The 22,684-nt window shown below is 32.1% G+C and overlaps 3 protein-coding genes across 5 annotated transcripts in view; all 3 read right to left on the reverse strand.

Annotated features, from left to right (window-relative positions):
• The window catches only part of LOC123884866, a 29,628-nt gene extending 20,258 nt beyond the window's left edge, over window positions 1-9,370 (reverse strand). Inside the window, exon 1 of one of the 2 annotated variants that reach the window (XM_045934104.1) lies at window positions 9,300-9,370. The gene's annotated coding sequence lies outside the window, so the exon portion shown is untranslated. The remainder of the gene's footprint in view (window positions 1-9,299) is intronic. The other variant, XM_045934103.1, reaches the window with a different exon arrangement.
• Window positions 9,371-12,688: 3,318 nt separating this feature from the next.
• LOC123884859 lies at window positions 12,689-13,493 on the reverse strand. Its single transcript, XM_045934093.1, has one exon. It carries the CDS (start codon window positions 13,460-13,462, stop codon window positions 12,845-12,847), a length of 618 nt encoding a protein of 205 aa, XP_045790049.1. The 5' UTR covers window positions 13,463-13,493; the 3' UTR covers window positions 12,689-12,844.
• A 5,623-nt stretch (window positions 13,494-19,116) lies between these two features.
• Window positions 19,117-21,858, reverse strand: LOC123884851. Of its 2 annotated transcripts, none has more exons than XM_045934084.1 (2): window positions 21,761-21,858; window positions 19,117-20,120 (listed from the first exon to the last, which is right to left on the reverse strand). In XM_045934084.1, exon 2 carries the CDS (start codon window positions 20,110-20,112, stop codon window positions 19,393-19,395), a length of 720 nt encoding a protein of 239 aa, XP_045790040.1. In that variant the 5' UTR covers window positions 20,113-20,120; window positions 21,761-21,858; the 3' UTR covers window positions 19,117-19,392. The 2 variants fall into 2 exon arrangements, with proteins under 2 accessions (XP_045790040.1, XP_045790041.1); XM_045934085.1 differs by having other exon boundaries at window positions 19,117-20,115; window positions 21,761-21,820.
• Between the last annotated feature and the right edge of the window lie 826 nt (window positions 21,859-22,684).

Raw genomic sequence — 22,684 nt, forward strand, 5'->3', positions numbered from 1 at the left:
CGTTTTCAAGTGTTCGATCATATCGAACGCATTCATGTCCTCATGTTGCTTCTGAAGCTCAGAGGTCATGGTAGCCAGCATGAGGCACTTTGCATCCATGGCATCATCAAGACGCTTCTGATAAGCATCCCTTTGTGCCTTTGGAGCATTGGCGGCAGGTTCATCCTCAGGGTTAGGTTGGGGTTCCTCAATAGCATACAGCTTTTTCTCGTGCATGAGGACTATCCTCAAGTTACGATGCCAATCAAGAAAATTTGTCCCAGACAATTTCTCTTTGTCAAGAATGCTTCGCAAAATGTTGTTCGAAGTATTGGTGTTTGACATGGTGATCTACAATTATAAAAGTGAAAATATAAGTATTGAACAATTTTTAATACACATTTAATTAGGCCTTTAATTAAACATGCTCTCTCACTATTTTACTCAAAACAAATGACCCTCGACATTTGATTCGGAAAATCCCGTTGGAAGATTTTCTAGTGAGAATGAGATCCATATTTCACTTCGTTTTAAGTCAGCGTTGGGCTGATTACACAAAACTTAGTTATTTAGGTAGGAAACTCCTTTCCAATTGTATCTCATACAACTCTCATATCCTTTCTATTGGGTGAATAACACTTATTCTAATCCATCACATGGAATAACCCAATACTTGCTTCTAAAGTTATATAATCTTATTATACTTTCTTTAGTTAAGTTAGACCCATTAAATAGCGATCGGATAAATAAATTACCTCACCGCAACTTATCAATATTGACAATGCACTTCGCGTTGGCAAAACCTACATTGATCGATATTGATCTTGAAGGGCGCTATTCGTTGGAAAGCAATAAAACTTAATATTAATTCCTTTGAGGGCTTTTATAATTAATTTGATCTCACCTTACCACGGCTTACATACAATGACGTCACTCCATTCATAACATGCATCAATATACATAATATAATAAAATGATATGGTTATGGCCCCTAGCGTAATTGTTCCCTCAAGCCTTTGAGAGAACCTATGCTATATCTAAGAATGACCTATACTTCTCCAAGATAGATCTTCATTGATGTCCTTCCTGTCCTATTTGCTAATCTTATATTACATCACTACAAGAAACTCGTGTTCATACGAGGGAGTGAGATGAGAAAAGAAATTACATCAAGAAAATATAAGAGAGGCACGACACGCAGGCCGTATTTAAAATCCCAAATAAAACGAAAAAGAACTAAGGCCATAACCATTCATCATGCTACTTTAATAACAATAAACACACAATTTATTATTATTACATTAGTCCAATTAATAAAATACTATGATTGATCACCTTACGCAGAGTTAGCCGGGGGTTCCGCTGCCCGGTCAGCGGACGGTGGTTCCTAATCGCACCAACACTTGATGCTTCAGATACAAACCCTAGCCGTACTCTGTTTGTATAACGACACAACCCTTGTATTGTTACAGTAATCATTCATCAAAACGTTTCAGGATTTTGTTCACCATAGACGATTGGATATATGATGCTTCACCAGTTATCGGTTCCGAAGCTCACGCTCACAATCATTCATGCTCACGACAATCACTTAAAACTTTCAATGAACAATATGTTCTGTTTATATAACAACACAACACTTGTATTGTTATAAACCCTAATACAACCACCATTCATCAAAACGTTTCAGGACTGCTAGTTCTAGATGAACGATCGGATATATGATGCTTCACCATAAACGGTTCCGAAGCTCACGCTCACAATCATCCAAATTAAACGCCAATCACTCAAACATTCGAATGAATGACACGATCAATGTATCACATACACTGATGCGTCGTATCAGAAATATATATCACATATATATTTTAAACCGATCAATCAAATTTTATTAATCCTTGTTGTTCTTATTATTAATACCGATTCAAAATCATATTAATAAAACAGTAATAAAACAGCAAACCGATTCATGGTTTCACAAGTGGCTCTGATACCACTGTTGGAAAATCGTTTTATAAAACACTTTTATAAACGCAGCGGAATTTTAAAATTACGATTTCCCATCAATGGATTCTTGTGAATGAGCATGATCAGGTCTAGAATATTACCTTTGAAGAACAAATCTGTGGCTGCCTTTATCGATCACAAGCACCGCACTTGCAGCACCTCCACTTAGTCCACACGAACAGGAACCTTCGATCTCACAGTGCTAGCTGTTCTTGGATGAAGGCTGAGGGAATTTTGTGCGGTTTAGGGTTTAGAGAAATTCAGAATTTTTCTAAACTCAGTTAGGGTTTCAAAAGTGTAACTTCTGAACTTCATAAGGCTCTATTTATAGAGTTTCTTATGAGGTCTTTAGTTTACACGAAATTGGGCTTCTCAAGCCCGATAACCGTTTTTCACTAACTGCACCCCCACAATAAGTCTTACTTATTTTTCCCTTCTTAACTGTCCTTATGTGTGTGACCCTGTAGGTTCTTATGACGTTGGCAATAATATTAATCGTAATATTATAAACAGTGAGCGGTATCTAGCAACACATCACTGTTACCCAAGTCATAGGAATGTCACGTGATCTGACTAACCTTTCCGTGATAAATATCTTGTGCACAATTACCCTTTTGTCCTCATGTCTATATTGAACACAAGGCATAGTATGTCATCCTTGTCTAGTTCAATATTGGGCCCATAGACATATCTCCCGTTATGTAGGAGGGACAAATTCCATCTAGGTCACTCATGTCCCTCAGCATGATTCGTGGGATACCCATCAACCATCTTTATAATTATCCAGTTACGGATAACGTTTGAATGACAACAAGGTATTACACTCCTGCATCTAGGGTACATAGTGGTTTCAGGTCGAAGGGTGGAATACACCTTTTATCACTATGAGAAAACTTATGACATTTCATAACACTCTATGTAGTATTCTCATGGTGGGTCAATCCGATATAAAGTTACCCTTAACATTTATATCTATGTGAAGACTTGATAACTCATTATCCATGATCAGTGAGATATGATCATCAGTCTACCAACATAATAGTCTTTATGCTTTATCGTTATCCCATTTCACAATAAAACTTGACTATGGATATGTTTAAGAATAGTGTTCTTATATTTAATGGAATCTCACGATTAAGTCATACTTAACGTTCCATAAGTGAACTGACTATTCTAGGGACTTTATCATTTTAACATATATAAAATTAATAAAGAAAAGCCTTTTATTTGATAAGTAAATTATTCAATACATTTATTATTCAATTATAAATAATTGGCCTCTAGGGCTTACACCAACAATTCCCGCGGGGATTGCCCCGTTCAGAGCTCCGAAAATGAGGATTTTTTCCCCGTGGGAACAATGATGGAGGTAAAAACTCCCCCGCTGGGACTTCGGGGCGGGGATTGGGGAAGACGCATCCATCCCCGCAGATTCCCTGAATTCGCCCATATATACATAACTGTATATATGCATTATTTTCTCCAACAGTTTTGCGATATTTTGGTTATGAATTTTTGTATGATTATGCATACTTTGCTATACATTATGGAATATTTTGACTATTAGGTTTTGTATGATTATTAGTAGCCAAATGTTTTTGCAATGTTTTTTTGGTTATGAATGCATTATGTGTTGTTTTTATTTTTTAAAAAAGAAAAATGCAAGATATTTGTTTTTAAAAATAAAACGGGAAAAATAACGTCATCCTATTGTCATAATTTTGACCGAAAAATATAGAAATTTTGTTAATAATCGATATCCGTGGATCTCCGCGGGAACCGTGGTGATCTGTGGGGATGGGGACAAATATTCTCCCGTGGGGATAGAGGCAAAAACTCCCTCGCAGGAACTTCGGGGCGGGGAACGGGGAAGCTTCCTCCGCACATTCTCCGTCCCGTTGACATCCCTAAACCCATCTCCACCACCATAAACCAACATACCGCGGTTGCTTTTTTTTTTTTTTTTGTGTTTCCTTTCATTTTGTTGTGCTTCTTCTTTTATTATTAATTTGGTGTTGTTTGAAGGTTGTCTTTGATTTTGTTCATTAAGGATTCGAGTTCGGTGCACGAGCTTGTAGTTATTATTGATGATGGTGATGGGGTATGAGTGGTTTGTGGTGGTTAGGTCAAAGAGACAAAAAAGGAAATTGAAGGAAGAAGATGATATTAAAAAATTGAGGAAAAGATGAATTTTTGGGTTTGTATTTGAGTTTATTTTTTATGATGGGATTATGAAAAAGATGAAGAAGAATGGATGAAGAAGATGAAATTTTTGAATTTTTTTCTTCAATTTCTGTGATCAAGAGAGATGAAGAATGATGAAGAAGATGAACAATGCTATTTGTGCATCATTTAACGTTTTTTGCCAAAAACTTACGGAATGGACCAAAATGACTAATAGAGATGTCTTTAAGGGACCAATCCGGACATTTTTTTTCTTTAAGGGGCTATTGTGAAATTTAAAATGTCTTTAAGATACTATTGGACTAATTAAGCCATTCCAAAACTATTGAATGACTAAGATTGAAACTTATTCCCTCCGGGAAAAAGCACACGGGAGAGGATCCTTTCCGAATAGATTATCCCTTAAGGTGTTTCTAGTTAACCAGTTTCTTTTGTATTAGTTTCTTATTTTTGTCTAGGTATTTCCGATTTTTGTTCTCTTTGTGGTGTAGAAGTTTGTTTAGTAGGTGTTTGCTGGGTGGTTTTTCTTTTTTGTGAACTTTTTCCATCAATTCTCTTGGATATATAGACATTTTCAATGAACTTCTAATTAATTATCGGAAAAAAAGTAAGAATTACACTATATTATAGCATGACTTTATTACATGTTCACCATAAAATTGAGATATTATGTTTTAGAAATATTGTAATAATATATATCAGAAAATTAAAATAAGAAGTATTTAATAAAAAAGGTTCATTATCCTAAAAATATACTAGCTACGTACTAACTATGTAAACTATGTAATCTTTTATTTATGTAGAAATTAATAATATTTTTAAATCCTCCTTATATATCATCTTTGAGTTATTAATTTAATAGTAAGCTTTTATATCTTACATAATAATTTATTACGTGTACACAGAAGAAAAGTATTACTTATTTTTATTTAAAAAAGTATTACATCCAATTTTATATGCTTTAAAGCAGCTCCAATTCCACAAGAATATTACTAAGAAAAAAGAAGCAAAATTTATCAGAAGTGAACATTGTAATGTATGTGGTTATGTACCGCATACTGTTAATGTACGTGGATAGTTTTGGTAAATCCACAAAATAATATTAAATATAAATAAATTAATAAACACTATTTATGAAGTTATTATGTACCAAAAAAAAAAATGTATTGAAAAATTTAAAAACACAAAACTTTTGTTTTTACTCAAAAAGAAAAGTTAAACATCCTTTTAAAAAGTTAAACTTTTGATTGCATTATTCAATTAGTTTCGTTTTTGATACGATAACTTGATCTCAATGATAATTGATATGTGGTCTGTATGGAAAGACTTTTACTGAATAAAATATTTCTTTTTGGTATTAGATAGATCATAGAGTAGTGACAAACGTGAAACACAACTAAAGTTTACACACATAATTGTAAGATTTTTTTAGGTGCTATCTATTTTATGCCGAAACCGTTCGAGTCCTGTGTGGTGGTGATATAGGGGCTTGATGGTGGTCTTGGTGAGATATGAGGTTATTTTTTTTTGTGTCTTTTCTTGTTTTCTTCTTTTTCTCTCTCTTTTTGGCCATTTGATTTTTGGGGGTTGGTGGCTCTCGGTCTAGTCCGAGGGTGCCTTAGGAATCTTCTATCTATGAGTTCATTGAATTTTAATTTTTCTTCGGGGACTTATGTACTGTTTGGCCCAACTTTTTATAAGTGTAGAAGCTATTTTAACAATAAAGCTAAAAATAATAGCTTTAAAACTAAAATTAAAGTTGTTTGGCAGATCTTATTTTTTTTTAAAAAAGGTTAAAAGTTGTTTTTTTATTATCTATAACATTAATAAAGGGAAAACACTTCTTTTAGTGTAGCCTTTTTTAAAATACCATAAATATCCTTTCCTTAGTATTTTTTTTTTCACACTCTAACTTCCAAAACCAACTTTTTATTTTTTAATTTTTTTTTAACTTCCAAAACCAACTCTTTTTAATTTCCAAACCATCCATTTATTCCATTCATTTTATTTACACATCTTCATTCTTCCTATTTTTCTTCAAGATTATTAAAAATGATATGTCTACATGCCCACTATTCGGAGAGGGTAGGGCGATGTTGGCAAATGATGAAAGACATATATGCACATGAAAGTTAATGCAAAGAATGATGAAATGTTTATCATATGTATATGTATATATGTATAGCAACGACAATTATAAATTGTGTAAAGTTGATTATTAAAAAAAATTACATGAAGTATAACCACCACACCCACATTCGGTTATTCAAAAAGATAAAGCGGAAGAGAAATTGGTTATTTTGTAATGCTGTCATATCTATGAGAGAAATCTCACAATGATAGAAGAAATGTATGACTTCCAACTCTCATCATGACTAATTGCAAGGACTTTACTATTATTTTTTTTCCTCACTCTACCATTTCTTCTCTCAGTGTCTTCTTCTATCTTTGGTTTCTCCATATTTGTCTCTCATTTCATTTATTTATTTTTTGTTAATTCAATTCCTTTAAATGGCTAACAAAAGAAATATTTACTTCCACAAGGACATAGAAAATGTCATAATTGTAGACAGAAAAGATGTATGACATTATTTCTTTTTCTTTGTGATATTGTTGTTCTAATTCAATCATTTTCTTCATTAGAGTAAATTTCAAATTTAAATCTTCCACCATACTATTTCTAAACTTTCATATTTATATATGTCTATGAGTGGTGTTTATATTTATATCGGGTATACATTGGAATGGTGGGAAGAGAAATTGAAAATTATATTAAAATATATTTAGATATTTCAATTATAATGCAATCATTTCATTCATTTTTTTACTTTTAATTATAAAGAACTCATTATATTGAACTATTCATTTGTTTTTCTCAACGTTGTTATTTTGTTTTTCTTACCATAACTTTTCTTTCTTTTGCAAAAAATAAAAATCAGTAGTGTTCTTTTTATTCAAATTCTTTTCATTGAATTTTGATTTGAATCTTGATGTAAACCGTATTTGGGATGACCTTTTTATTTTACTTTAAATGTTTTGGTGTGAACAAATTTTTTTCTCCCGAATTTAAAGTTTGAGAGTTGAGTATGTGGTATCAAACATTGAAATTTATATTAGATTACTATTGGTTAAGTTTTGATTGACATGTGTATATTTTTTTCTTTAGTCAAACCTGACAGAACATTAATTTCTTTTGATATTATAAAAGGAAATTTTGAGACTAATGGTGCATGAAAAACAAAGGTAATTAAAGAGAAAAGTAATAATTAAAGGATTGAAATGGAGACGACGGGTGGAGGCAACAAATACAAAGATATAGACAAAGAGCGAGAGTGGGAGATAAAAAAGTAGTCTTCTATAATGATGTGAAAGATGTACATGTTTTTCTTTGTATTTTACGATTGGTTTAATGAGTTTCTTATGTTGTCTTATTGTTTGTCTTTCTTTTAGTACTACTCAATTTTTAGTTACTTTTCCTATTCAGTAAATTTTTTTTTGATTTTTTTTTTGTTGAGTAAATCTAATGTTCAAAAAGTATAATATTTCTTGATTTCATAAAGTTTATCATACATAGGAGGAATTTTTTTAGGTTGTGTACGTGAAAGTTGATTACTTGATAAAATGTTAGCCCTTTTCCTTTTAAATATTTTAACAATCCACTTTGGAATAATTTTATCAAATCAATACTATAGGTTGTTGTTTTCTTTAAATATAAGTTCAATAGGAAATTGCAGTCTCAAATCACTCACAATGAAGATGGTGAAGAAAATAATGGCGTGAACAAACAAATGTTATGAGTAGCTGTGAGCATATTTTAAATTAACATGTGCATTTTTTTATAGGGTCAAACAAGTGCATTTTCTTAGTAGTATATTATTTGTAATTTTTTGCCTTTATGGCGTGTTAAATCATTCCTTTATGTCATGGTTGGATGAAAAATATATGATTATTCATCTCTTGAATTACCTCATGATTAAAGTTGTATATAAGAATATCAAGTCCATACATTTTAGTGATGTTTTGTTAACTCTTGATTGAATTTATGTTCAACCTTCATGTTAAGCAGCATTGTCGATGACAAAAAAAAAAGGAGTAAATGTGAACGTTTATTTTTGTAGGATGCAATTTTCTATCCAAAGTTTCATTCAAGTATGGATAATATGAATGTTTGTCTTCACAAATTAATGTATGATCATGGGATCAACAAACATATACGTGGAGCAAGTGCTTTCTATTGGAGTATTTGGGAAAAAGAATAGAATTATTGTTTTCTTTTCTCTTACAATTTATGCTACAATGTTTATATTTTTCAAGTGGTTTTATAGCTTCTTCTTTGGTTTCTATTGCTAACATGTTTGTTTTTTAAGTTTTTTGTATTACTTATGGTGCTGAATTTTTTTTGTCTTATTTCTACTACAATGTGTGTATTTTTCAAATAATTTTTTTCCACACATAATAGTCAAATATATACACGTTAGCAGAACAAAAAATACGGATCACACAAACGGGCACGGCGTTTGGTCACTAGTTATAATAAGGTTAAAAGAAATGTTTGTAAATATATTATAATTTTTCTTAAAATATAGAAGTTTTTGTTTTTTTTTTTTTTTTTTTGATAAGCCTTAAAATATAGAAGTTACTTATTTCTTACTAGAACTTTTAAAAATTATGGAAATAGAGAGTAGCAAAAGCAAATCCCTTCTACCTCTAACTTCAAACTCTAGTTTAATCCATACACAAAAAAAAAGTAAAAATTGTTAAACCATGTCAAATTACAGTTTTGATCTTTGAGTAGGTTTTAGAAAATTAGGGATTTCAGAACACAAAAAACACAAATTAAATGTTACTAGAAAAATCATAATTTGTGATCAGAAAGGTTGTTTGTCCATAACCTTAGATAATTAAACTCAGAATTTATAAAACTTAAGACTAAAAAAGATTCAGAACTAAAATGTGAAAAACTAAAGAGAAGGAAAGAAAGAAAGAAAGCAAGCAATGAGCGTTTTGCTAGGGCGAGTTTCTGTGAACCTAAACCTCTCCTTTTTATAGTTGAAAAATTAGGTTTTAGATATTATAATAATCATAACAAAATTAGGGTTTGAAACGATTTTGGGGGGAAAGATTCAAACCTTGACAGTTGTTTATCTTTTGCAGCAATTTGATTTCAACTCCGATCCAATACCACAAAATTGTTTGATTAAAGCTACCTCCTTGATAAGTGCCCAATTTGAGTTAAAAAGTATAATAAATTATGGGCACTTAGCAATTCATTTATGAAGAAATTGTGATTAAAACCCCTATTTGATGTAAATATAGTAATGATCAAAAAAGAATTAATCCCAAGACATTTTGTTAGGAATGGCTAGAAAAAGGCAGGATTTTGAAGCCTTCGATCAGCGAAGCCTCAGCGAGCTACAGCGAACAAAACCAGTGGGTTAAGGGTCCTTGGCGAAGATCAGCGAGCCTCAGCGAATAGAACAACAAATGAACGTTCGCTCAGCGAAGGTTAGCGAGAGTCAGCGAACAGAGGCAGAGAGTTATGGTCTGATGGCGAGAGATGGCGAGCTTCAGCGAACAAATTAAATGATGAGTCAGGCTATTTTGCTACGTGTCAAGAAACCCCTTTCCTAAGTAACCTGTTCGCTTAGCGAACAACACTTCGCTCAGCGAACTGCTCTGTCCTGAAAATCTATAAATAGCCTTCAAATGTCATTTTCTTAGATGATCTCACTTGTAATAGATCAACTACGAGAGTAGACACTATTTTAGGGTTCTAGAGGAGTTTTTAAGGTGGATTCATCACAATACTTGAGAAATCAAGAGATGTTCTTCATCCCTTCTTCTCCTCACTTTTGTAAGTTGGTTACAATCATGTCTAGCTAAATTTCTCTTGTTGTTGGGATTAGATGTAGCTATTTTGTGATCATGTACTCAATTCAATCTTGATATATATGTTTTATTTATCAATCATTATGAGTGTTATCTTGTTTTTATTGTTTATTTCTAGATTTGAAAGGTATAGACATATATTGTTTAAAATCAAGAGTAAAGATAATCACTTATTAAACTTCAAGGTTTAGACATAGATTTTGAGTTTAATAATCACTTCAAATATCAGATCTTAATGCTATTATGTCAATTAATGATTCGAGACATCGAACGTTAATAGATATAATAGATTTCACGGCGTAATCCGGACACGGATACGTTCGACGCGTGATATGTGATAATAATGATTGGTGAATGAAATATATATATTGATGGTTGATTGATACATGTTAACGAGATAGCGAGTCTAGTCCCGACAACTTCTTTTTATCCGAAAGTTTTAAATCCTTTTTAATTGATCGCACTTTTATATTTCCAAAAACAAATCTTTTAAAAACCCGCACTTAAAATCATGGAAATTGCGAATCACCGTTCGATATCACACTAGTCCCTGTGGATACGATATAACGAAAATACTTGTTTTTGTACTTTCATCACTCCTCTTTGTTGATTTCACCGTTTTGGATAAAATTGGGAGATGAAGAATTGAGATAGTGATAGGTTGATAGATTAAAGGTTTCTTTTGGTTCATGGGTACATAGGAGAAAATTTGGCTTCTTCCATATGGTTTCAGAGAGTTGCATAAATTGTGGGCTATGTTTTTGCTTAATTGCGTGAGGGAGAGATATGTTTGCCAAATTTGCTGATGAGAAATCCCGTGTTTTGGTTTCTTCCTTTCTACCGTACGCGTGTTAATTTTTTTACTCATAAGTTGTTTTTTGTTTGTAAGCAAAATGAGCTTTTGTGATATTAGGCCAGATCCGGATTACGCTTGTTTGTTAACAAAAATAAGATCCAAGAATAACAAAAGAATAGAGAAATTTAAACATTTGAATTTTACTTCCAAATCAAGCAACCAAGTTTGACCCCTAAGTTTAAAATGATAAAAATTTAGTATTTGAATTGACAAAGAAAAAAGTCACTCTTTTATTTTCTTCAAAAGTTTGAAATTGCATCCAACTCATGCATCCAACATGGCAAGGAACTAAATATGGAATGAAAATAATATTATTTAATGATGATTTGGCAAGAATGTGGTTAGAGGTGGACAAATAAGCAAACTTGCCCAAACATGGGTTTGAGTTTGTATATAGTGTAGAAGCTCTTTTAACCATAAAGCTAGAAATAATAGCTTTTTAACTAAAATAAAAATTTAATTTTTATTTTTTTTATAAAAAAAAAGTTAAAAGTTGTTGTTTTTTATTATAATAGGGTTAAAAGATATGTTTGATAATATATTATAATTTTTCCTAAAATATAGAAGTTGTTTTTTTCTACTATAACTTTTAAAAATTGTTGTTTGACTTAGCTTACTTTTAAGAAAACAAAAGAGAAAAAAACTAGGTCAAACGATACCTTAACAAACTATGCTACTCTCAGAACCAAACTAAAGGGTGTTTTCATGTAATCAACCTCCTTGAGTTTGTAGGGGGGTATTAGAGTATAGCTTAGCTGGCTTAGTAAAAGTGCCACATAGGATTTATTCAGTTACAGCTGTCAAGCTCAGGTGGCAGAGTTTGTTAGAAGAGCTTCTTCCACTTCCTTTGTATATAAACAAAACTCCCTTTGTAATCTCATTGATTCTATGAAATGAAAGAATGATAACAGAAAAGTCTAACAAACTATCTCTATCAAATCTCAACACAATCACAGTTACAGGCGATCGAACTGTGGTACTTCATACTAAGTTCAGCGTCAATCACTACTGAACCAACTAACTATTGATGTTTTTTGTTTTATATATAAAAGTCTTCGAGTTGTATTGCCTACTTTGATGCAAGCTCTATACGTCATCTTAACATTTTCATGTTATCGGTAGAAAATGGTTGTTTGAATAATATTTTTGTTCACTAACTTTTTTTGTGAATAAAGCATAATTGTTTATAGGCTCTAGCCCTCTCCAGTTAAAAAAAAAAATACAATTTTTTATCAATTAAAAATAATCATTCTTTTTTATTACTTTTTTTTTGGATTAAATCATTCTATTTTTAGTGTATATGCAATATAATAAAAAATATAATATTTTCATCATCAATTTTATGCAAGTATTAGTTCAAAGTTAATAATAGATTATTTCAAGACACTTGGTACACGTAAATATTATTTTAAAGTACAAAATTTAATCTTTTTTTAATGGCCAACTGTTTTTTACACGACCAAACATATTCAAAGTATTGCGAAAAATATATGATAAAGTTGTTGGGTTCAAGACGCTACCATTTTCTTGACGCCTAGTAAAACCTAAATAATTATTATAGGAATGGAGTAAGGTTCGACAATCATGTATGATTGAACCATACTTAGAGTGATTAATTCTAGAATTATTCACATCGTCAACAAAATATTTACGATCCATCTCAAGTGGATCGAAGTTCAAATTGTAGCTTATAGACCAAACAAAGGCACATAATATAGAATACCATAATTTTATTACTATAAACTAACTGAATTAACAAAAGTACAAGGAGTATTTCAAGTTTTCAACTCAATGCAATAATGAAATTACAACAAATACAATTACATGTAATCGATACTTATTTTGACAAATACATAATAGATAAGAAATATTAATTATAAAACCACAAGGACAGGACTTTCAATTTAATTGCTACAAATAAGTTAGTCATCATTTGAGGCATTTGCGGCATATTTTCCTCACTAAGAAGCGAACAATGTGAACACCATGAACAAGTAGCACAAAGGCAACCCAAACAAGAAGAGCAATGGCAAACGGATTATCATAGTTGTTCAAAATGGAATCTGGTGTGATCATGACTGCAGCAACCATGTAGGTAAGAGCAAGGCTTGTGAGAGTGATGCACATGCATGTTGATAAAAGCCATATTGAAAATGTATTGTCCATAGGAATTCCACTAACAAGCAAGAAAATAACACTAATTGCTGCAATGAAACAAATTGTATTACATACCAAAAATCTAACATAGGTATTAGTGTACAAACTACCCAAGATCGCTGATCCGGCGCATATTCCGGTGACATTAGAACAAAGTTCATCGAAAGATTCGAAACTAGATACGTTCTCGAGACTAACACTCACGATGCCGCCGGGTGGATTAGTACCGAGTGAAAATGTCATGGTTGCTATCATGGAAGCTGCTAAAATTATGCTACCTTTCATATCTTCTATCCATTTACCTTTATCTTTGTATTCAAACCACTCATCTAAAGACTGAAAGAACTTTCTAAAACCAGACTTGGGGGTATTCAATCGTTCAAAACTCATTTTGTTGATTTGATTGTTGATGATCAATATTGCAAATTGTACCATATATATAGAGACAATTTTGTTTTGTAGATAAGAGTTGGTGCAAATTGTACCTCAAATTAAGATTTTGGAATTATGTGACAACATATTGACAATTATTAATTAGTCCATTAGTTTTTACTATGCATGCATGTGGTCTTCAACTTGTATATATAAAAATAAACGTCTTGAATTTTTTATTTTATTATACATAAAAATTAGCTCAAGTTGGAAGGGATATTGCATTATATGTGCATGAGTCGAGGTTCGAACTCGGACACTTCACTTATTCATTTTAAGGTAGATTTTTTAGCCACAAGGTTACTTGACAAAAAAAAATTATAAAAATAAATTTAGTAATATGAACTTTTTTTATTGAAAACTTCTATTTTTATATCTATAGTAAACCGCCGTAGGTGCAACAAGTAATTTTTTAATGTAACTTTGAACTATTTAAAATGTTGACCTCTTTCACAAATATAAATGGATATGAAATGTGAAGATTTGACTTGAAAATCAGGAAATAAAGATTTTATTTGTTTTTAAAAATTATATTTGTTTTTAAATTGGATTATTTAGAAACCAAGTAAGATTCAGTTTTATTCTAAAACAAATTTGTTTATATTTTTAAGGTATATATTTTTTTTATAAATAAACAGAGGTTGCTATTGGCATAGAAAAATAAGAGAGCATGGAAAGATGTAGAGGTAAGGATTAGGGTTTGCCACCACAAAATGGTTAGGGTTTTAAAGAGGAAAAAGAGTTTTTTCTTGGTACAATTCTAGGGGTGGGCGAACTATCTTTGTTATACACCTTGTGTAGACTAAGTCAAATTGAGTCTCTTGGTCACTAGAAGAAATTCAAAATTTGGGTAGAATTAGGATTAATTCTTGTAACTCAATTGAGAATTTCTTGTAAAGTGGCTATTTGATTATAGTGGAATGGATGAGTTGTTCTCTCCCCAGTAAGTCATTGTTGGTCTAAATTGGGTAAATAAATTTTCGTATTCTTCCTTCACCTTTATCGTTTTTATCAACTATTATTATTATTATTATTACTTATTCCGCTTGTTATTGGTTGTCGTTCTATCGCTAATATTTTACGACAATTCACATCAAGAAAAAAAAAACGGATCTTAAATTTTAAAAGTCAAATCCACTCGCACAAAAATATAAATTGATCGAAAAAAAACTGATCTTAAATTTGCACAAACTGCGGGTTAAATGGTCCATCCACATACCTTAATCCATATATCAAACTTAAGACACTAATTAGGATTTTCTTTATAGGAATTGCAAAGATTATGCATTTTTGAAGAACCTTCAACTAAACGCGATTTAATTGAATGTTAGAATTTTCCACATTGGTCAATCAGGGACAATATTTTGAAATGATAAATATCATATATTAAGAGTGGAAGTAAATAGTTCTCATTTCGTTATCATTTATTTATCAACCCCTTAAATAAGTTAATTAACTTGATATATGAATAAAAAAAGCAAGAGAGAATGTTTATATATTGTCCCTGTTACGATTGTGTGGTACTGAGCTACTGATGTAAATAAACAATACAAAAACACAGCTAAAATCTAATATATTATTCAATGGAAACAATAAACTGGGGCCGAGGGTACGAGGATAGAAGAAGACCGTGCAGAAAAAACAATAAAAAAAGTTGAATTGGTCCCGTTTGTAATAGTTTTTTTTTTTAGAATAGATTCTTAAATTTAAAATAGATTCTTATATAATGTAATATATTTAGCTTCAAAAAATAATGTAATATATTTTTGTTATAGTTTTTTTAACAAAGAAATTTTTTAGGAAAATTTTGAATGAAAAATTTGTTTGAATAGTTTATCTTAAAATGTAATTCTAAGCCGTGAAGCCCCGTGATGACAGTCAATTATATGATGTTTTTAGTAGCAATTTAAGGTAGTTTTAATAGCAATTGAAGCCCAAAAGCAAGCAAATATCTGAAAAAGTGAAGTTACTTGGCCCAGAAGCAAGAAAAGTGGAAAAAACAGCAAAAAATGGCAAAAACGTAATAAACAGCGCAACCATCGTACCTAGGATGAGATCCCAACGTGGCGCGATGAGAAGACGGATTAAATTGAAGAAAATCTGCAACAAATCTTTACCATCGTACCACGATGACTTGTCATCGTGGCACGATGAAAGGCGGTTGAAGAAAGCAGAAAATCTGGAGAAGATCTTCCATCGTACCACGATATGATCCATCGTGGCCACGATGAGGCAAAATTACACACCATCGTGGCCACGATGGGTGCGATGGACGTGCAGAAAAAGCTCAAACACAGCTGAAAAACTATAAATAAAGACTTCCTCCTCCACTATTATTCATTCAGAAATCACTCAACAATAGTGAGACTCAAAAGAGAGTTAGGAAAACTCTAAGGAGGAGGCAAGAAGGCGAAGGAACTCCAAGGCCAATAAGACCATCTCCAATGGTGTAGCACCTATTAGGTACTACCATTGGAGCAATACCTATTTTAGTACCTAATAGGTACTAGTTCTACAATAAGCATTAGTACTTATTTTGTTTTCGTGGGTCCTATTTATAATGATGTATAGTTATTGGTGAGATATGTTATTGGTAGGGCCTATTTAGAACTTTTTAAGAGATGTTGGGTTTGAGGGATTGAGTACTTATTAGGTATTATTATTAAAATATTGTAAATGAGTGATGTGTACACGTGGGGCCCAGTTAAGTAATAAAAAATGAGTATCTCCATCGTGGATGCTCTAAGGTTCCTTTCTTTTCTGTCTTTGTAATTTATTTTTCCTAGGTTAAGTGGAGTCGTTGAACTCCATTAGTGATGACAGTCAATTATATGATGGTTTTAGTAGTAATATTTGGTAGTTTTAATAGCAATCGAAGCCCAAAAGCAAGCAAATACCTGGAAAAGTGAAGTTAACTTGGCCCAGAAGCAAGAAAAGTGGAAAAATCAGCAAAAACTGGCAAAAATGTAATAAAGAAGCGCAACCATCGTACCCACGATGAATCTCAGCGTGGCGCGATGAGAAGGCAGTTAAATTGAAGAAAATCTGCAACAAATCTATTCCATCGTACCACGATGGCTTGTCATCGTGGCACGATGGGTGCGATGGACGCGCAGAATACCAAGGTTGCAAATCTCCTCCAAGAAAGGCGATGTTCTATTTACCCATAATACCAAGGTTGCAAAGGTTGTATGCATCGATGCAAACTGCCAGTAAAATGACATGGCATCGTGAAAACTATGAAAGGAGAAAAATGTCAGGTGAGTTGCGACATCCTTCTGATGGAATGGCTTGGAAGCATTTTGATCAAGTTTATCCCGACTTTGCTTCGGAGCCACGGAATGTCCGACTTGGGTTATGCTCAGATGGATTTACACCATATACTCAAGTATCAGCCACTCCATATTCATGTTGGCCTGTTCTGATTACCCCGTACAATCTTCCTCCTGATATGTGCATGTCAAACCCTTACATGTTTTTAGCCGCTGTAATACCAGGCCCATCTAGTCCAACTGTTGGTATTGATATCTATTTACAACCTTTGATTGATGATTTGAAGAGATTGTGGAACGGTGTTGCGACGTATGATATCAACCAAAAACGAAATTTCAATATGAGAGGAGCTTTGATGTGGACCATTAATGATTTTCCTGCATATGGGATGTTGTCTGGATGGGGGACACATGGTAAACTAGGATGTCCTATTTGCATGATGGACACCAAAGCGTTTTGGTTACACAACGGTGGGAAGGCTACTTGGTTTGACTGTCATCGTCGGTTCTTGCCTACTGATCATCCGTTTAGAAGAAATAAAAATGCTTTTGTTCATGGTGAGACCGAGACTCGTGATCCACCAGATTATTTGACATCCCGACAAGTCTGGAACAAAGTGAAAGATATTCCAAAGGTTGAGGTTGTAGGTGGTGTTGCCTCTAAACCGCGTGGTTATGGACAAACACACAACTGGACAAAAAGAAGTATCTTTTGGGATTTGCCGTATTGGAAAGACAACCTTTTACGTCACAACCTTGATGTTATGCATATTGAGAAAAATGTGTTTGAAAATATATTTAACACTGTCATGAATGTCAAAGGAAAAACGAAAGATAATGACAACGCGAGGAGAGACATAGGGTTGTATTGCAAACGTAACGAACTGTTGTTGGTGGAGACATCTAACGGCAAACTTCTTAAACCTCGTGCAAACTATACTTTATCTCCTGACGAAGCAAAATCTGTTTGTCGATGGGTAAAAGAAGTGAAGATGCGCTGATGTTGAATAGCATGGTCAATTTGAATCAGCTGCCGGAGTACCGAGAGGGTGATCCAATACTGAGTATGAGCATAGAGGATATGAGTCAAATGCTTAATGAACCAATTCATTTACAATTTTTTGATCCTGTTGGGCAAACAAGTGGAAGCAGTAGTGGCGGAAGCGGTAGAAATAATCAACAAACTGCTTTCACCGAATACCATCGACAGAGATCATCAAATCCATATCAACAAGACTTCATAATCCCACATGACAACCCCAATCAACCCCAAGACAACTTCTTCCCGAATCAAGCCAGCTTTGATCCCAATCAAGCCCCAATTAACTTCGTTCATAGGCCTGTGGCACGACCTCCGCGAACGTCACTCCCCGGAGTCGTAATAAATGAGGGAGGTAGAGGCCGAGGCCGAGGAAGGTCGCGTCAGCCAACATACAGTGGCAAGGGGAAGCGACCACTATATCAGCCGCCTGACCAACCTTGATGTGTAATTTTAATAATCTGTTGTTGATTTAATTATCTGTATAACATAACGACAATTTATATTATGTTTAATTGTTTTCTTTTTGTAATGACAATATTATCATTATGTTTAATTATGCTTATGTTAAGTATTTTTATTATGCTTTTTATTAAATTTTAATATTTTTTTGTAAAAATAAAATTATATTTAATATTTTTTAATTATTTATTATGCAGTATATTTTTTTAAAAAACTAAATTATTAAAACTAGAATTTTTTTTAAAAAAATTAATAATTTAATTATTTAAAAATCAATATTAATATTGATTTTTAAATAATTAAATTATTAATTTTTTTTTTAATACGTTAACATTACTGACGGCTGCAGGCCGTCACAAATGTAAAAGCAATACTGACGGCTGCAGGCCGTCACAAATGAGTAAGTCTTTTGATTGTGACCGTTGGGCATTATTGACGGCTCCAGGCCGTCAGTAACGTTATTGACGGTCCTGGGCCGTCAGTAAACATTACTGGCGAGCTAATTGCAGAGGGCCCAAGGCCGTCAGTAATGCATGCATTTTAGACGAAATTTGTGCATTACTGAGGGCTTTTGGCCGCCAGTAAATGCATGTTTTCTTGTAGTGAGTGTAATCGATACTCAAAGCCTAAGGTTAGAGCTAATTACACTTTTTCTCAATCATAAGTAGTGAGAAGTAGGTAGGACAAATAGCTTAGGGTCATGTTAATACGTCACCATAAAAAATTCATGCTTTAATCACAGTCTATTAGCCACGGTTAGTTGGTTATGATAATTGTTGCTAATATAATACTATTTTCTATTTTCTTAATCTATCATCTTTCAAGAAACAAAATGTGCCTTTTTCTATTTTCAACATACTTATTTAACATATAAAAGACAACCTTACACACAAATACATGCGAAATGAAGTGGTTTGATCTCTCTACTACAAATATACTTCCTTCCTCCTACCATACTATAACTCTTTGACCATTAACCACACTAACATTTGCTAATTAGAAAAAACACCCAAATTACAACAATAAAATTTAGACATACATATGTTACATATACCCAATACCTAGTACACTACTTATTATATAGTCATCATAAATACATATATTGTACGTTCAAATCAAAAGTTAGTGGAATATTCTCCCTTGCAATCTTTGGACTTTGGAGTACTAATTGCTAATATTTTACCTTTTTTGATGAAAAAAGCCCAAATAATAAGACGTAGTGTGAGGAGCAAAGCCAAGAATGTCATCAATCCAATCCAAGCATGAGTACACTTTTTTTGAAAATTCTTAGCTGGATCCCAAACAGGATCTGGGGTAACCAATTGTACTGCCTTTATGTAAGTAATAACAAGACTTGTGAGTGTGAAACACATTCCCATTGATAAAACCCACATAGGAAACCTATGATCCAAACGAATTCCACTCACAAGCAAGAGTAAAACACTTAGGGATGCAATAAAACATACTGTGTTCCAACGAAGGAATTCCTCGTATTCATCGGAATATATGACAGCTAAGACAGCGTTACCCGGACATAGTTTCAATATATTGTTTTCACGAGTACATGCTATATCATCTGGGTTCTTACCTTTGTCATCTTTAACCGGTCTAACACCACCGGGTGGATTTAAAGCCGTTTGAAATGTCATTGTTGCGATGATTGTTGCTACTAAACTTAAGTTCCCTTTCATGTCCTTTAACCATTTATCTTTGTTTTTGTGTGTCATCCAATTCACTACTTGTTCTAATAATACCTTTTTCCAACCTTGCTTTGGTTCCACATTCGTTGAGATTTCGGTTGAATTACCACCTTGATTTCCCGTTTCATTGTTCATTGTCTTTTCTTCAAATAAGCATGAAATATAAAAGTTTTCATGAGTCATAACTTGTTTAATAGTAGCATAACCCGTTATTACAAAACTCAATTTGTAAGGGTATATCACTTATAAATTATATATATATATTTTTTGATTAAATTTTATATTTTTTTATGTAAGACTTCTGTTTGGCAAAAATTAAACATAACATTTTTTGGGTTTTATAACAAACATGTTGCGTAAAAAAAACATTTTTTAGGTTTTATAACAAACAAAATTATTTAACATTTTTTAGGTTTTTATAACAAATATAGGTACATACAGGTAATAACAAGCAATTTCCTTATACTGAGTAACATATATATAAAAGGATAAATCAAAAGTAATGATACAGTAATACTAGTATAAAAATAAAATGGTGATAATATAGGAGTACTTACAACAACGTTTCAGGAATAAACATAGGGACAAGCGTAAAAAAATAATACGGTATAAAGGATAAAAATGTATTTAAGATAAAATTATAAAGGTAAAATTGGAAGCAAAAATGATAAGCTATAAACTATAAGTTCAGAAAGCTACTTAAAATAGCTTCTGGAAAATAAGCTATAAGTCAGTAAAATAAACTATAAGCTCTTTCTGAAAAGACTGTTACCAAAAAACTCTTTTAGCTTGTCAAACAGACCTTAGGTGTTTTTCCCAATACTACAACAAGATTATATTTATGAAATAAAAATAAAAGAGAGTTCATAATACAAATGGGTATCAGACATACACAACTAGATATCCATCATCTAAATAAAAGGCAATGAAAAAATTAAATAAGGCAGTGAAAGACCATCACACCAAAAACTACACCACAAAAACAAAAGAACGCCCCCTACACCTCAACTTTGAGAATATCATAATTCTATCGAAGAGAAGAAAATGATCAACCAGCAAGGCACACAGACATCGAAGGGCCTCAACCCAACCTGAGACATCGATACCTAGGGTGTATCCTCCACTCATAGAAGAAAACAAGGGTGTCAGAATATTTACCTAAAAACTATTTTTAAAATGAAAGTTTCACTCTATCCACCAAATATTGGATATAAAAGATTTTGAATTTTGAATATAATTTTATGTTTTATGGTAAGTATTAACTTTTTTTTTTATGATAAGTATTTTTTTTCATCATCAGTTTAATCTGGTTCGAGAGGTCGTTTCTGGCATCAAGTGATTCCAGCCCCCTCCTGATGCAGTTGTGGAGGATCGAACTGCGGTTCTTCCTACCAAGTTCAGCGCCAATCACCACTAACCAACTAACGATTGGTTATGATAAGTATTCTTGAAAACCGTAATATAAAAATGCACAAGTTAAGGTTATTGCAAACATAAATAAAAACATAAAGTAAATCATGTTTACAATTACTTAATTACCTCCATTGATTACCACAAGAAATAGAGAAAATATAATTAATAGAGTTGCAATTTGAACCATATTTTTCATTTGAGCCATATTTTTAATACTTTGCATATGTAATAAATAAAAACTTGTTTAAACAATTTATAAGCATAAATTTCTTTCTTTGAGAAAACTTGTTTTGAGTTTTTTTGTTGAAGCAAATTGATTAAAAACTACAAAGTTAATTACCAGAACAATATGAATATCTTGAATACGTACCTTACTAACTCAAAGTGCTATTTGTGTTTTGCGGAGGTGGAGTGTGCTTTTGAAGCCAAGTGAATGAAGTGAAGCAGATATATATACACACAATATTCTTTTCATTCTATTATTTTCATTATTATTATTATTTTTCTTTCATTTGTAAGAACTAAGTAATTAGTTGAATCGTCCCTATGAGCTTAACTCAGTTGGTTGAGACATCACATTATATATGTAAGAGTCGGTATTCGAATCCCGGACACGCCAATTATTCGCCTTTAAAGTGGAATTTTAGTCTCTAGGCTACTAGACAAAAAAAAAGGTAATTAATTAGTTGAATCAAGAGTATATATTATCTTGCTTATTTATTACCCAAAATACCCTTGTGCATTTTTTCCCATATATACACTAAATTTTTCTTACAATTTTTTATCACAACTATTTCGTCGAGTGAGATATTGTTTAATTTTGTATCTTTTGCGATATTTGTTTGGTGAAGATTGACAGATTATTTTTAATCAACATGACTAGGTCATCAACAATTATGTAGATCCAAAGATATATGTTTTTCGATCACTTTGATTTGTTACATTATTTGTAAACATGATAAGTATGAAATTTTGTGTTATTAATTTGTATTGTGAAATTCACATATTTATTTTTTTTATTTTTAGCAATATTAAATTTTTGTTTATATTTGATGTACAATACCAATTTGACTAAATGAATATTTTTTCTAATAAAATACCTCAAACAATATTCTCCTACATCCTTTAGGGCCCGATTGGTTGAGGTTGATAGAGAGGAGGGAAGATGAGGGGATAATCTTGACAAAAAAAAATTTCTTTTTATTAAATCATTTTTTAAAAAAAAAAACGTTTTTTATTCTTGAAAAAAAGATACAAAATTTAAAAACAATATATATTTTTTTAAATATTCCCT

The sequence above is a fragment of the Trifolium pratense genome, linkage group LG5 (assembly GCF_020283565.1).
Source record: "Trifolium pratense cultivar HEN17-A07 linkage group LG5, ARS_RC_1.1, whole genome shotgun sequence".
Taxonomy (NCBI): Eukaryota; Viridiplantae; Streptophyta; class Magnoliopsida; order Fabales; family Fabaceae; genus Trifolium; species Trifolium pratense.

Bases quoted from the DNA above. Each gene is read 5' to 3' on its own strand.
- LOC123884859 (XM_045934093.1), bottom strand. From the start codon at position 13,462: ATGAGTTTTGAACGATTGAATACCCCCAAGTCTGGTTTTAGAAAGTTC.
- LOC123884851 (XM_045934084.1), bottom strand. From the start codon at position 20,112: ATGAACAATGAAACGGGAAATCAAGGTGGTAATTCAACCGAAATCTCA.